General features: G+C 39.7%; 2 protein-coding genes across 10 annotated transcripts in view; one reads left to right on the top strand and one right to left on the bottom strand.

Annotated features, from left to right (window-relative positions):
* The window catches only part of PUS7L (pseudouridine synthase 7 like), a 35,766-nt gene extending 25,724 nt beyond the window's left edge, over positions 1-10,042 (bottom strand). The window contains exons 1-4 of one of the 7 annotated variants that reach the window (XM_030938421.1): positions 10,000-10,023; positions 9,210-9,374; positions 5,636-6,549; positions 856-1,015 (exon numbers count right to left, since the gene is read on the bottom strand). In XM_030938421.1, coding sequence (XP_030794281.1) covers positions 856-1,015; positions 5,636-6,545 — 1,070 coding nt within the window. In that variant the 5' untranslated portion in view covers positions 6,546-6,549; positions 9,210-9,374; positions 10,000-10,023. Of the gene's footprint in view, positions 1-855; positions 1,016-1,949; positions 2,006-5,635; positions 6,550-9,209 lie in introns of those variants that run through there. The other 6 variants (XM_030938418.1, XM_030938420.1, XM_030938423.1 and 3 more) reach the window with 6 other exon arrangements.
* A 96-nt stretch (positions 10,043-10,138) lies between these two features.
* The window catches only part of IRAK4 (interleukin 1 receptor associated kinase 4), a 37,288-nt gene continuing 31,803 nt past the window's right edge, over positions 10,139-15,623 (top strand). The window contains exons 1-2 of one of the 3 annotated variants that reach the window (XM_010382401.2): positions 10,139-10,275; positions 12,196-12,243. The gene's annotated coding sequence lies outside the window, so the exon portion shown is untranslated. The remainder of the gene's footprint in view (positions 10,276-12,195; positions 12,244-15,623) is intronic. The other 2 variants (XM_030938425.1, XM_030938426.1) reach the window with 2 other exon arrangements.

Here is a 15,623-nt window from a genome sequence, read left to right as displayed (position 1 = left end):
TGAGTAGTAGGCTTACTAGTAACTTTATTTTTAAAAAACTTTTTTCTATTTTCCACAATAAATATATGTCTTTTATAGTTACAAAAAAATGCATACAATTTGATTACACTGACGGAGACTAAATTTGAGTACTTTACATTCATTTAACAAGGATTTTAAATGTAAGGATCTATGATAATAAAGCCATAATATAATTAATTAGGAAAACATGATTTATAAGGTGCTTTTATGAATATAAATTATATTCAATTCAAATATAAAAATATTTGAATACAGTACAGGATGTTTAGAAACAATTTAGACAATTCAAATCTTCCACGTCTCAAAGTTTCCATCCTAAAACTTCCTATATTTTCAATGTAAACTTAAGACATATCTCTATTTAGAAGATAATTATGAATACAGAATGTGCTGTTCAATAAGTATGTAATCAGTGAATATTGATAGTGAGGTTAATATGCTCCCAGTATTATTCAGAGCTTTTGATCTTATACGTATTTATTGGATGAAGTATTAAAGTAAAGTTCAGCCCGGTTTTTTTTTTTTTTTTTTTTTTTTGAGACGGCGGCTGGAGTGCAGTGGCGCGATCTAGGCTCACTGCAAGCTCCGCCTCCTGGGTTCACGCCATTCTGCCTCAGCCTCCCGAGTCGCTGGGAATACAGGTGCTCGCCACCAGGCGCAGCTAATTAATTTTTTGTATTTTTAGTTGAGAGGGGGTTTCACCGTATTAGCCAGGATGGTACTGATCTCCTGACTTCGTGATTCGCCCACCTTGACCTCCGAAAGTGCTGGGATTACAGGCGTGAGCCATCGCGCCCGGCCAGAGTTCAGTCTTATAAAGTAGTATCTTATTACCTCTCTGGAGTCACTTTTCTAACAACCATTGCTTGATAGGTGATGGCTTTCTTGTCTTTAAGGCCTGCATAACTAAAATCCGAAGGAATAACACCAAGTTTGATAGCTAAAAAACCGATTGCTTCAAACATTTCCAGGTTTTCCTTTCGTAGGGTAAAAGCTGAAACAAAAAAAAAACTTAGATCACAAAAAAAGCAGCTACCATATATCAATTACATTCTTAGTTAACAGATTAGTATAATGAATCGAACTATTAATGTAAGGAGTTTTTTTTGTTTTTTGTTTTTTGACGGAGTCTCACTCTGTCACCAGGCTGAAGTCCAGGGGCGTGATTTAGGCTCACTCCTCCGCCTCCCGGGTTCCAGCGATTCTCCTGCCTCAGCTTCCCCAGTACCTGAGACTACAGGCAAACGCCACTACGCCTAGCTCATTTTTGTATTTTTAGTAGGGACGGGGTTTCCCCATGTTGGCCAGGATGGTCTCGATCTCTTGGCCTCATGATCCACCCTCCTCTGCCTCCCAAAGTGCTCGGATTACAGGAGTGCGCCACCGCACCCAGCTGTAAGGAGTATTTTTTAATGAAAATATAAAATCAGCATGATAGATTTCAGCTGTTATTTTTAAACTGTTGGTTGGCTCATTGAAGGCTTACAGGCAAAAAAATCCAAATTCCTTAATTTGGTATTCATATCTGGCCCAAATCTACCTTTCCAGTCTCCAAGTGCACCACTTCCCTTCATATATCCTATAACCCTGCCACAGAGAACTTCTTGTAATCCCTGGATTAACTAGAGCCTTCAACAGTTTTGTACTTTCATACATTTCAGTCCTCTAAAACATGAGTTCCCCTTGTGTGTTAATTGCAGCGCTATTCAGAATAGTAAAGATATGGAATCAACCTAAGTGCCCAACAACAGTGGATTCGATAAAGAAAATGTGGCTGGGTACAGTAGATCATGCCTGTAATCACAGCACTCTGGGAGGCTGAGGCAGAAGGATTCCAAGAGCAAACAATCTAAGACCAGACTGAGCAACATATGGAGACCCCATCTCTACAAAAAATTAAAAAGTTAGCTAGGTGTGGTAGCACATACCTATCGTCACAGCTGCCCAGGAGGTTGAGGTGGGAAGACTGCTTGAGCCTAGGAGGTTAAGGCTGTAGCAAGCCACTATGGTGCCACTGCACTCCAGCCTGGGTGAAAGAGTGAGACCCTGTCTCAAAGAAAAAAAAGCGGTACGTATACACCATGAAATACTACACAGCCATTAAAAAGAACAAAATCATGCCCTTTGCAGCAACATGCATGCAGCTAGAGGCTGTTATCCTAAGTGAATTAACAAAGGAACAGAAAACCAAATGCCGCATGTTCTCACTTATAAGTAGGAGCTAAACACTGGGTACACATGTACATAAAAATGGAAACAACAGACACTGGGGTCTATAAGAGGTAGGAGGGAGGGAGGGCATAGGGCTGAAAAACTACCTATTGGGTACTATGCTCACTACCTGGGTGATGGGTTCAATCTACCCCAAATCTCAGCACCACACAATATACCCTTGTAACAAACCTGCACATGTACCCCTGAAACTAAAATAAAAATTTTAAAATAAAATGTGTTCCTTCCATTTATTATTTGTCTTACTTCTATGTGTTCTTGAAGGTCCAACAGCAGCAGCCATTTGCCCTGACAATTTTGGACATGTCATTCAAAAAGCTCAGCAATTTAAAATAAATTTCCAACTTGTTTGAGATATCAGTTTGTTGCTGATAGTAGCCTAGGTGGATAAGCATTTTTTCATCCATAAAGATTTAGAATTTAGTACAGAAATATATTTAAGAGGATCAAATCCATGATATTGTGTTAATATTAATCTGTATCTACATAAAAGTTTATGCACTTGAATGCTTAAGAGAATGAAACTTGGAGTTCCAATTTAAAATATTTAATTGATTTACATTTGTCTTTTTACATTGAATCTTATTTAAGTTAGTAAGCAATATGGGAACATTTACAAAATCTTAAGGTTCACTAAATTTATAAGTTTTATGTATAAGATTTATAACATTTTCTTAATTACTTGGAACAATTACATATTTAAAAAGAAAGTCAATTATACTGAATTTTAAAATTCAATTTTGGAGACTTGCACTTTGACCCATGTTGGAATGACTGATACCAGATGACCTCCCACTGTAAACAAATAGAAAACTGAACAAAACATATGAAACAGCCATTTTTAGAGACTAGAGAATAGGTACCACAAAACTGTAATCTAAAAGAAAAGAAAAACAAACGAGAGGAGTCCTAAAATACTCTAATTTTTTGCCTAGAAGTACATTCTGGAACATAGCACAGACAGAATCCAGGTAGAGCACAGGAGTTCTGCTGAGTTAAGAGGGTAGATATTTGAATTCAGGAAGGCTGAGTGGGCTGGAATTCACAGGGAGAGTACCTGATAAGACAAAGCTTTGTAGAGAAGGAGTTCCAGAAATCTACATAAGTGGTTCCTTGAGTTTGTTGCTGATCAGTAATTTGTGCATGTCCAGGGTTAAATGCTATGTATTATTTATTGTTACACAACAAGTCACCTCAAATCTTAGTGGCTTACAATATTCATGTATCGCCTGTAGTTTCTGTGGATCAGGACTTCAAGAACACTTTGGTTTGGTGATTCTAGTTCAGGCTCTCCTGAGGTTGCATGCAGTTAGATGTGGCTAGGGCTGCAGTTATTTAAAAGCCTGAAAGAAAGTGGAGGATCCATTTCCAAAGGGGGCTCATTCACATGGCTGGAAGGTCAGTACTGGCTATCGGCATGAAGCTATAGTTCCTGTCCAAAGGGCTGTTTGAGTCTCCTCACAGTACAGTAGCTAGCTTTCCCCAGAATGAGTAATCCAAGAACATGACAAGAAGTATAATACTTTTATGACGTAGCCTCAGAAGTCACCTCACATCCACATTCTCCCTCAAATTCTTTCCAAGTTCCAAGGCTGAATGCTTCCAAAGCAAATATCATGTGTGCTTTATTGACCATTATATCCCATCCACTGGCAGACGAATGGGTAAACAAAATGTGGCACACACCTACCATGGGGTATTATTTAGCCTTAAAAGGGAAGAAAATTCTAACACGTGCTACAGCAAGGATGAATCTCAAAAACATACTAAGTGAAATAAGCCCATTACAAAAAGACAAATACTGTATGATTCCACTTATATGAGATACCTAGAGTTGTCTAATCCATAGAGACAGAATGAAAAATGGTGGTTCCCATTTTTCAGAGCTGGAGAGGAGGAGGGATTGTTTAATAAACATAGAGTTTTAGTTTGGGATGGTGAAAAAATTCTGGAGATGAATGGTGGTGATGGATGTACAACAATGTGAATGTCCTCAATGCCACTGATACTTATAAATGATTAAGATGGTACATTTTATGTTACGTATATTTTAACATAATTTAAATAAAAAATAAAAGGTTTTTTGAACCATCATTCCTCCTTTTAACATATGCCTCCAACTATTCACAACTTTAGAAAAATGAATTTAAATTAATATATAAAGTTCTATAATTTTTTACTCATTAACCCAAATTAATATTGTTAGAATTTCAAGTAGTATAAGATAAATAAAAATTCCTAGAGCTGCTTAAATCACTCACCAGCAATTCCTCTTTCTACGTGTAAAGCTAGTGTTGTTTTTCCTTCAAAATGGATATGTTAACACTTACTATATGCTTAATATTAAGTAACTATTACATAGTAAACAATTTCATTATTTCGTTTAATCCTTAGAATATCATTGTGTGTCAGGCTTACCCCATTTTTCAAGTACAACCAAAAGTTATGAATTGTTAAGTAACTTGCCCATGGTATTATTCTTCCCATTTTTACATTCGTGAAATCAAATCTTAAAGACATTAAAAATTTCGTTAAGTCTTTTTGTGAACTAAAAGTCATAATATCAAATCAAACGCACATAGATCCAAGGTTCAAACTCTAATTTATTAAATATGATCATCTGAAACAGTTCCCATCCTTCAAGTAGAATTGAGGCCAGTTAAACCTAGTCAGCTGGACTTTTACAGTGAGAGTTCATCAGTTTCAGCCACCCTGGGAATTAAACACAGACCCTAAAACAGTGATTCTCAAAATGTAGCAGACCAGGAAAAAAACAGTCTGGAAATTTGTGAAAGCCCCAGAATCAGAAACTGAGAATGGGGCTGTGAAATCTGTTTTAACAAGACCTTTTGATGATTATATGCATGCTAAAGTTTCAGAACATCTTGTCTAGATGATCAGCAGGACCAAGTTTTCAGGTTCCCTACCCAAGGTAGGGAAATATAATTTGTTTTGGATTACAAAGTATCTCTTCACTTTCCCAAGCACAGTAAATATATTCTTCTTATCTCTAAAAACTTAATTTTAATTGAGATGACTTTCAAAATATGAAATCAAGATTTACCTTCAATAAAACTTATTAAACACAAACCAACTGATTCAACTTTAGACATTTGTGAATAGGCTAATATAAATGCCTAGGTTATCAGTAAGGCTAATTTTTAAATTCAGTGTAATTTGAAAGGTTTTATCATCTTCCAGTAAGTAACAGAATAAATAAGAATTCCTAGAGTTGCTTAAATTGCTTATCAGCAGTTCCCCTCCCTAAAGGTAAAGCATGTATTCTTTCCAATCTCTCTAGCCAAGTCTATTCAATTCATTTTCACAATTTTAAATCTAACTAAGTTTATCCAAGAAAATGGATGATTATTTATTAAATTACCTGTATATATAACATTTCCTTCTTGGCATTCAGGAAGAGGCCTTTTCCCACGCTTGTATGCTTTTTCCCGAAATCTTACTGTTATCACCACATTCGGATTACCAGTACTGCAATTCATTTCAGAAAAAGATTTGGTTTCCACAAGGTTTCCAAACTTTTTGTTGACAAAATGGTGGACAGCTTTTCTGTGGTCTTTGTTTGTATCAGGTTTAAAGGTAAATTTGGAATTTTCTTTCTTCGCATCCAAATATTTAAAAAAGTCAAATGCTTCCTCTTCAGATACCAAATGACAAAGTTCTTTATACTCAAGATTTGGTTTTACAACAATTTCACTGTTTTTTCCTACAGTTATTAAAAATGGAAATTTCTGCCTAATGGCACTATGTAAACTAGCCCTCTGGTTTTTGTCAAGGATTCTGCCTATTGAGAATTCAAGAGGTAGTCCAATTAGCTCTGTTTCAGAAAGCCACTTCTCTTTTATATCACAGGCAAAATTATTCAGTAACTCGTGAGTTTTTTCATCTAAAAAGGAGCTTAAAATATCAGCTTTTTCTTCACATTTGGAAGTTCCATCACTGATAGTATCTTCCTTTTCTGAACCAGACGGATGATTTTGGTCACCATCAGTGTACTTAACCAAAGTATTAACTTCTTGGTTTCTTCCATCTTCAAAGGACAGATTTTGAAGATCTAGTTTTGTTTTTTTTGGAAAATTATTTGGCTCAGGTTGTATTTCACTAATCTTGAAAATAGGCTCATTGATGGTCTTATTAACTAACTGTCCCTGTTCATCAATTTCAGTAACAATAAAGTCACTTGGTGAGCTTTTTATAGTGCCATGAAATCCAACATGATCATTAAAGAAACACAAAGAACTAAACCTGATTCTATAATCTGTATCTTCTTCCATTCTTCTATAATAATGCCCAAAAAACAAAACAAAGAGGTGGTTAGTTAACAGAAAGAGAAATTATGGATGACCAGATAGGAATAGGTTTGCAGGATTTAGTTAATTCTGTCTCTCTTTTAATCCTGAGTCTTCTTAAATGGCATCGTTAATTTATAACTATATGTACATCCTGTGTACTTTGACTCTCCTATACCAAGCTGAAATAATAGGCAAACTGTTTCTGGTATAGCTAAAGATTTGTTAACTTGTATCTTCACTCACTCCAGATTTGTACCTATTATCTGGGATTAAAATGAGTCAATTTTAAGTTTATCTTAAAAATATCATTTGTAGGCCCACAAGAAGAGGTAAGAACACAGGACTATAAAACAAAGATTTGTCCAAATTCCATTCCTGGAGCCTAAAATCTCCAGCTAATTCCAGAGAATATGTAGCTAAGTTTTCCATATTATTAGTGGTTAGTGACAGGAGAGGTAACAAGAAGACAATAGGAAAACTGATGGGTAAATAAAGTTATAAATACAAATTTGTGATTTGATTATATTTCAAGGTAGGATTAAGTCAGTCCTGGGCCTTCTCTAATGCCCCCATTAGGACAAATAGAAGCTTTCGAGGTTGACCCAGAGGAAAGTTCTAACTATATCATTGGCATCAGACAGAAGAAACCCTTACAGAGCTTCCTGGGAACACTACGCAAGAGAATAGTACTCTGATCTCTCACTTTTCACACGAACCCATGGCTACCATACCATATGGAGCTGCAGGAAAGATAAATTGCCCAGGGGCCCCATACTACTGAGTTCTGTGTTTACTCACATTCTCCAAGTAATTTATCATCATCTGGACCATCATCTCATATCTATAATGTATTCTACTATTCTGAACCAATTTAGCAAATCACATCCCTTCTCAATCCTTTCAATCATGCCATAGAGAAATCACAACAAATTCTCCATATCCTAATTTCCTAAAGAAAATATTATTTTTCCTTAATTACTTAATTTCCTGTACAGTTCCCTCACTTTCTTGCCCTAATTGAAAGCTGGCTATTTTTTCAGGCTGCTTCTTCCTTAGTCTTCTCAAGTGAGGGCTATTTTTTCTTTCCCACCCACCTACCTTAGGACCTGGAGGCTGTAAATATTGTTCTATGTTTGTCACTGTTCCTTGCAAGCCATTTCTTCCTCTACTACCTCCAAAAAACCAATTCTTTTGAAGAGCCTGCCACTGGGCTTTACCATCTGCTGTCATCCTCTCTCGGATCCCCAGACAACTCTGCTTCATTCACTGATCTCTGGCTCACCACCTTCTTATGCAACATGATTTTCATGATCATCTATATGGATCATCCATTCAATGTCTTGGACCCTCAAGTCCTCAATCTCAACCTCAACCTCACACCTCTACTTCATCTTGGTCATCCACTGTCATGGTCATAACTTTGACTTTCTCATCTCCAAAAACTGCATTAACCTTAAGCATCTGATTTTTATCACTCCCACTGTCCTTCATCACACCTACTTTAATACTTCCATTCCAAAAACTTTTAGTTGTTGTGAAGGCCCCTAACTCCTGCTTCTACAACTAGCCCACAAACCAGCCAGAATGGTGTCTTAAAAGGTAAATTAAATCATATCACAATCCAGTTTAAAACCCTCTAATCACATTTGCAATACAATCCAAATTACTTACCCTGGCTTCCAAGGACATCTAAGATTAGGGACCCTGTTTATTTTCCAAATTTTTTTGTACCTTTACCCCGTTACCCACTATACTCCAGCTACTCTGGCCTTCTTCAGTACTTTTGTGCTAACTGTTCCTGTCGGCTAAATTGTTCCCTCCCCAACCATATAGCTGCATCTTTTAGGATTCATGCCCTCAGAGAAGTTTTTCCTGGCCAATAATCTACAGGAACCTGCAAGTGATTTTTTTTTTTAGACAAAGTCTCACTGTCACCGGACTGGAGTGCAGGTGGCGCGATCTCGGCTCACTGCAACCTCTGCCTCCCGAGTTCAAGCGATTCTCCTGTCTCAGCCTCCGGAGTAGCTGGGACTACAGGGACGCGCCACCACGCCTAATTTTTGTATTTTTTTAGTAGAGACGGGTTTTCACCATATTGGCCAGGCTGATCTCAAACTCCTGACCTCGTGATCCACCCGCCTCGGTTTCCCAAAGTGCTGGGATTACAGGCGTGAGCCACCGCGCCCAGCAAGTGATTCTCTTTCACAAAACCCTATTTAATTTTCTGCATAGCAGTTCTAGGTAAAGTTTTTCTTTATTACTTATTGTCTATCTCCTCCAAAGAGAATGTTAGTTCCATGTGAGGAGTAAGCTTGTCTGCCTTATTTACTACTGATGATCCCACATTTTGAAGTGTCAAGCACATGGTAGGTCTGCAATAAATACTATTGTTAAATAAATGAAAAAACTAGTACAAAATAAGTGCTGCAGGAGTGAAGTGGAAGATAATTAGGAGAGGCATAATGCAAGAAGTGGCCATCTAAGTCCTCCAATAGTTCAAGAGACAGAAATGAGGCAGAGACCTCACAAGTAATGTACAAACAAAACATGCAATGTGTGAGAGAAAAACAAACAGTCCAGATACAGAGCAGTGGGGATGGGGAGGCAGGGAGAGTACTGTGCTGGAAAATGCAGCTGAGTTCGTACCAGATTATGGAAGATGGCCTGACAAGGACTTAGAATCTATTGGGTGGTCAATGGATGGCTGTTAGTGTTTGAATAGAAAAGGGACACAATCCCAAAACAGGTTTCAGTAAGATGATTCTGATGGAAATGAGCAGGATGTATCCGACTGAGTAACAGTTAGAGGAGCTGAAAAACAAAACAGCATGGTCAAGAACACAGCTGTAGGGATTGGCTCTGAAAGAATAATGATCTTTTCTTTCTCCCAGAAAAATGGAGGAAGATATACATTCTAAGCAAGTGAAACAGGTAGGGAAACTCGGGGAGAATGTAATTCCAGCATTCTGGTAAAAGAGTGGAACCAAACTGGAGGGCAGCAAAGGAGCCCACATGGCGTTAAGCCTGAAGGTGCAGTGTTCCCATTCAACAGAGACTGCTCATGACAGTGTGGAGCGGGGTGCCGGGGGCGGAGGGGGGGGGGGGGCCGGCGGGGAGTAGTTTGCTTGGCCCGTGGTTGAGGAATTCGTTGGCTGAAGAGGGATCCTGAGAAGGTATTAGAAATACTGAACCCAGTCCTGCAGAAGCTACTTAACTTCGCAGAACTAGGGCGTCGCTGCCCTCCAGCACGTCCAAAAGTGTCCCCGACAAGGCCAGCAACTCTGTTTCTTCTCCCTCCCCTAACTGCCTGTCCAAAGGCGCGACACTAGCCCACCTCACCTTTCTTTGGGGACAAAGGGTATGGATCCTCAATGCCAACCTCGTCATCCTCCCGCATACAAGCCCACCATCGCGCAAGAAGCTCGACCCGATCTACCTCGGTTCAGTGGAAAGCATTCATTCGCACAAAGCTGTGCGCATGCCCGGAAGCCTTAAGCGTTTCAGCCTCCGACACGGGCGTAATTAAAGGGGCAGGCGCCCACGTAAAGACGAGCCCTACGCAAGACGTGGAGTTTCTCACTTTGTGGAGCCGCCTGAAGGCGCCAAGATGAAGCCATCGCGGAAGTGGGGCGGGGCGGCGCCGCCCCTCTAAGGCGCTTCCTAGTTCGGCTGGTTCTTCTGTCGCCGGCTTCAGCAACCCGCGCCCGGGCAGGTAAGGCATTCCCCGCCTTCATGCCTCGGTCAAAGGTCGTCCGAGGTCCGCTTCCAGGCCTGGGCACCTCTGCCCCAGGGTTGCTGTGGTAGGTTGCGGAAGGGAAATCTCTATCATCCTTGAGAAAAGTTAGAGAGGAAGTGGGTTCCGTGGACAGAGCTTACTCCAGGAGAAAGACTTGGGTAGGTCCCGGGAATCAAGAAGTTCGTCGGCCCTGAGAAAGAGCCTGAGGCTTGGAGGGACGTCACTCAGCTGTTCTGGGGCGCAGTCGGACCTCAAGTTTCTCACCTCCCAGGCCCTGGGTTCCGTGAGCCCGATTGCGAAATGAAGTATCTTTTCCCCAGAACCAGGAAGTCAGGCCACCACCTGGCAGATGCCTGTGGCTCCGACAGCTCGTGGAGCCTCCACACGATTGTAATTCGCTTGTTTCTCCGGCCTCCAAGCTTCCAGGGAATTAGAAAGTGGAGGGGGCTTATGGGATCAGATGAGTACATTCGCAGATGGGGGAAAAAATGTACCTGTCAGCTTGGAAGCCAGAGAGAGACAAAGGGATAAAAGCAAACCCTGTCCAGGTGCGGTGGCTCATGCCTGTAATCCCAGCACTTTGGGAGGCCGAGGCGGGCGGATCACTTGAGGTCAGGAGTTCGAGACCAGCCTAGCCAACATGGTGACACCCCATCTGTACTAAGATACAAAAATTAGCTGACATGGTGGCGGGCGCCCGTAATCCCAGCTACTCCAGGGGCTGAGGCAGGAGAATCGCTTGAATCCGGGAAGCGGAGCTTGCAGTGAGCCAAGATCGCACCACTACACTCCAGCCTGGGCAACAGAGGGAGACGACGTCTCAAAAGAAAAAAAAAAGCAAACCCTGGGAAAGCGAGAAAGCACTTTGAGCATTTAGAATGGAAAGAAACGGCGCTATTAGTGCTTCAAAAACGTAACTGCCCAAGGTCCCTTGTAAGCACAGGATATTAAAATCTGCCTTTCCCTTTCTTGGAGTGGTCCTTGAAGAGGGCTATCAGGAAGTTCAAATTTCTTCTGTTTTCGTGCAAAGCGTTCATTTGAAGTTTGCCTTCTACGTCTCCAAACTGAGCTTCTGATATTCCAGGCCGAACATGCTCCTTCCTCAGCCTTCTGCATCTCAGTAAATATCGGGAAACTTGGTTACGCCAAAAACCTTGGTGCTGTCTTCTCACTCTCCACATCAGCACATAGCTTTCTATTGGCTCCACCTCAGAATCCTAGGACTTCTGCACTTGCTCTGCTACCACCCTGGTCCCAGCCTCCAGCCCCTCCCACCTGGCTTATTGGTAGGCTCTCCTAGATGCCTCTTTCTTGCTTCTGTCCTTACTCCAACATCCTTTACTCCCAGCAGCCCCAGTATCCTTCTAAGACATGAGTATAGAGCATGTCTTTCTTTTCTCAAAACTTCCAGCCTCTACATCTCACCCAGAGGATAAACAAAGTCAATGCAAAAACTCTAAGGCCCTTGGAGACCTGGCCCCTTTGCCTTTCTAACCTCATCTGCTACTTGCCTGTTCCCTCCTATGCAGTCTCACCATGCCCTTGCTGTTGCCCAGTGGGCCCATTTCCAACCTTTGCATTTACGTTTGCGTTTTGTCCGCAAACTTTTCCCAGATAGTCCACTGGCTGGCTTTCTCCTTCTTTTTGATCTTTAATCAAATGGCACCTTCTTATTGAGGCTTCCTCTGACTACCCTATTTATAATTGCAACCCTTTCTCTGTTTCGTTTTGTTCTTTCACTTCACTTGGCACCATCTAACATACTATAGAGTTTATTTATTTACTTATTGCCTTCCTTCCTCCATTAGAATATAAACTCCATGAGTTCAGGTTTTTGTTTGTTTGTTTGTTTGTTTGTTTGTGTTTTCTCTAATTTTCCTAATGCTTCATCTCCAGGGGCCTGGAGCAGTATCTAGCACATAGTAGACACTCAGTAAATATTCGGTGAGTCAATGGTATTATATTTTGTTTCTTAAATATATGCAAAGCATTTTCAATTACTTACTGTTGTGTTGGATCAATGTTCAAGAAAGATGTGTTATGTTTAATTTATGGTACACCAGCACATATCCCAATTTGTAATAGGCAGCCCTATCTAATTTAATAGCTCTGGAAGGCCTCACCAGCTTTTGTTCATAATGATGATGTTAAAGTATCTAAAAATAAAGATTAATGGTTATACAGCATATTTTGCTAAGAATATATGGAAGTAAATAGTGTATTTTAGAAAGGATATAAATGTATTAAAAGTACCATGGTTGATCAAATAAGACTGCCACCATCTTAAAAACTTAGTTATTTTCTCAGACTTGTTATTTGTACCCTTTCAGTAGATCCTCATTACTGTTCTGGAAATTGAACCTAAATACAACTGTGCACATATCTTTAAAAAAAAAATGTGATATAAGAATAATTTCTGCCAGAAAATAATAATTGCTCCTTTTTTTTTTGAACACCTATTATGTGACAAGATTTGGCCCTTCGCATGTGTTGATTTTAATTCTTACAGCAATTCTTAGGTATTACTATCTCTGTTTTTCAGATAAAGAAAAGCAAGGTCCAGAGAAATGTAATTACTAACTCTGGTCACAGTTGGCTTTTAGAACTTAGGCCTGTGCAACCTCAAAGTTCATCTTCCCTCCACCGCTGCACAATCTTTTCCTCTGATCAAAGTGCTAATGAAGCAGTCTTAAAACTTTATTAACACATTTGACAAGAATCTTTTGCCCTCCTGTTTTGGGCACAGTACTTTGGGAAGGCATTGGATTCCATAAGCAGGTGCTGATTTTAATATATTTCTTAATCACCACCCCACCGTTTATACTTGTCTGAGTTGTCTTATTTGAAAATATGAATGGGTTTTCTTTACTATGAGAGTTAGTGGTAAGACGAAACAGTCATGAAGGTATTTAATTATTTATTTGTAAGCAAATCCTCCTGTATTAATCCTAAGTGTACTAAGGTAAATCTTGAACAGTTTGAAAGAGATGACACTTTTAAGGATTTTTTGCACAGTGTGTTTTCATTATTGAAAATTCAGAAAAGCAAAACGAAAACAAAACTATCATAAAAGTCATCACCAAGGGATAACTACTGTTAATATTTTGGCTTATGTTCTTGTAAGTATGTGGTTGGGAGTGGTATATGAATGTACATTTAAAGTAAAATTTTAATTTCTGGGATTTTTTACTTCTGGGCACATGTCTGGAAGAGTTGGCAGAAGGCCTTTTTCCTAGTATCCCTACACTCATCACCTCTGCTGGAAGCCTGGGTGCAGGAGAGCTACCAAATTTATCCCTGGCCTTTAGATAGTCTGGGTTTTTTCCTCAGTTCCTTGTATTTAGCTCTAATTTATAAAACTACTAAGCAGTTCTATCTTTTCTAGCTTTGTCAATCATGTTGTACCTTACAGTAGAGAGAAATCTTAATAAGGAAAAATAACTTGAAGAGAGCAACTGCAGAGTCTATAGGTAACCTAGATACAATTTCTTAATTAAAATTTAAAAATCCTCAGCCTTTCATTCAACACAAATGTCGTGAGTCGTTGCTGAGGTGAATTTGGTTGGGTCCCAGCCAGGAGAGCACCCATCTAACAGAGAAAGCAGATACCTAAACAGTAAAACATAATAATTATTAGAACAGAAGAATGATTAGGTGACATTTTGGAGCAAAAGAGATGACAATCAGGGGAAGCTAACAGTGCCTTTTGAATTGGGCTTGAAGGAATAATAGGCATTTACCAGGGAACCTTTAAGATACGTGGGCTATTCTTTTACCTGGCCCTAGATGACTTCACTTCCTGTTTCACAGAAAAAAATAACAGTATGTGGGAACTCTTCTCCCTTCAAATGTATCTGTATTTAAACCTCTGCTTCCTTCTTTCTAGATTCAAAAGAGACTTCTCTCTCTTCAAGGCTGATTTCTTCACCTGTGTGCTATTCATTATCCCATTTGTATTGCCAAACAACTTAAGTCTTAAACCCTTAACACCAGCAGTTCTCAAAGTCTGGTGGGAGTCCCTAATGCTCTTTCAGGAGATTTGTAAGGTCAAAATCATGTATAGTTAAAAGATTCATTCAGAGTGCAATGGATTTTAATGTTCCAAGTTAATTTATACAGCTTCAGATTCCACATTGCAGCTTACCTTTAGGAAGTTATTTCTTTCAATTTTAGTGTAGTATCAAAGAGAAATATCTACTACTTTGTGAAAAGGCTATTAAAATACACCTTTCTTTGTAACTATATGTCTGTGTGAAGCTGGATTTTCTTCGTATACATCAACCAAAACAATATACTGCAGTGGGTTGAGTGCAGAAGCAGATATAAGAATTTGGCGGCCGGGCGCAGTGGCTCAAGCCTGTAATCCCAGTACTTTGGGAGGCCGAGACGGGCGGATCATGAGGTCAGGAGATCGAGACCATCCTGGCTAACACGGTGAAACCCCGTCTCTACTAAAAAATACAAAAAACTAGCCGGGCGTGGTGGCGGGTGCCTGTAGTCCCAGCTACTTGGGAGGCTGAGGCAGGAGAATGGCGTGAACCTGGAAGGCGGAGCTTGCAGTGAGCTGAGATCCGGCCACTGCACTCCAGACTGGGCGACAGAGCAAGACTCCGTCCCAAAAAAAAAAAGAATTTGGCTCTCTTCTATTAAGTTAAATATTGAAGAGATTAGCAAAACCTTAAAACAATGTTACTCTTCTGTTTTTGAGGAAAAGGTAGTTATTCTTATTAAAATATATATGCTAACATGTATATTTATGATTATTTTAAATGAATTAATAAGTAATTTTTAAATTTCTCAGCATCAATTTAATATGGTAAATATTGGTAGATATAACCAACATAAAAGCCCTTTGGGGTTTACAATCGTTTTTAAGAGGGTAAAAGGTCCTGAGACCAAATTTGAAAACTGCTATTCTCTTGCATGCTCTCCTCCCTCTCTCTCCCTACCCCTCCACCCCTGTTTTCCCTCTGCTCACACTCCTCTCTCTTTCTCCTTCCCTTCATAATGAGACTTCTTGGAAAATCTGCTTTTGCCATTCACTCACTTTTTCACTATAGCTATTCCCAAGTCACCAAAGGCCTTCTGATTTCAGACTCTAACATCTCCATCAGTGTCTATTTGACCTCTCTGAGTCTTTTGTACCAACCTGCCACCTTTTCTAGATGTCTCTGGTATGCTGCTGTCCTGGTTTTTTTTCTTGCCTTCATGACTAAGCAGTATTTTTTAAAATTCTTCTTTCACATCATTCCTTTCCATTCTAAGCATTCCTAATAGGCAACCTCATTTTATTGTTGTTTCAACCATATATATATATATATGCT

Source organism: Rhinopithecus roxellana, chromosome 10 (genome assembly GCF_007565055.1).
Source record: "Rhinopithecus roxellana isolate Shanxi Qingling chromosome 10, ASM756505v1, whole genome shotgun sequence".
NCBI lineage: Eukaryota > Metazoa > Chordata > Mammalia > Primates > Cercopithecidae > Rhinopithecus > Rhinopithecus roxellana.
This window is presented reverse-complemented; position numbering and strand designations above follow the sequence as displayed.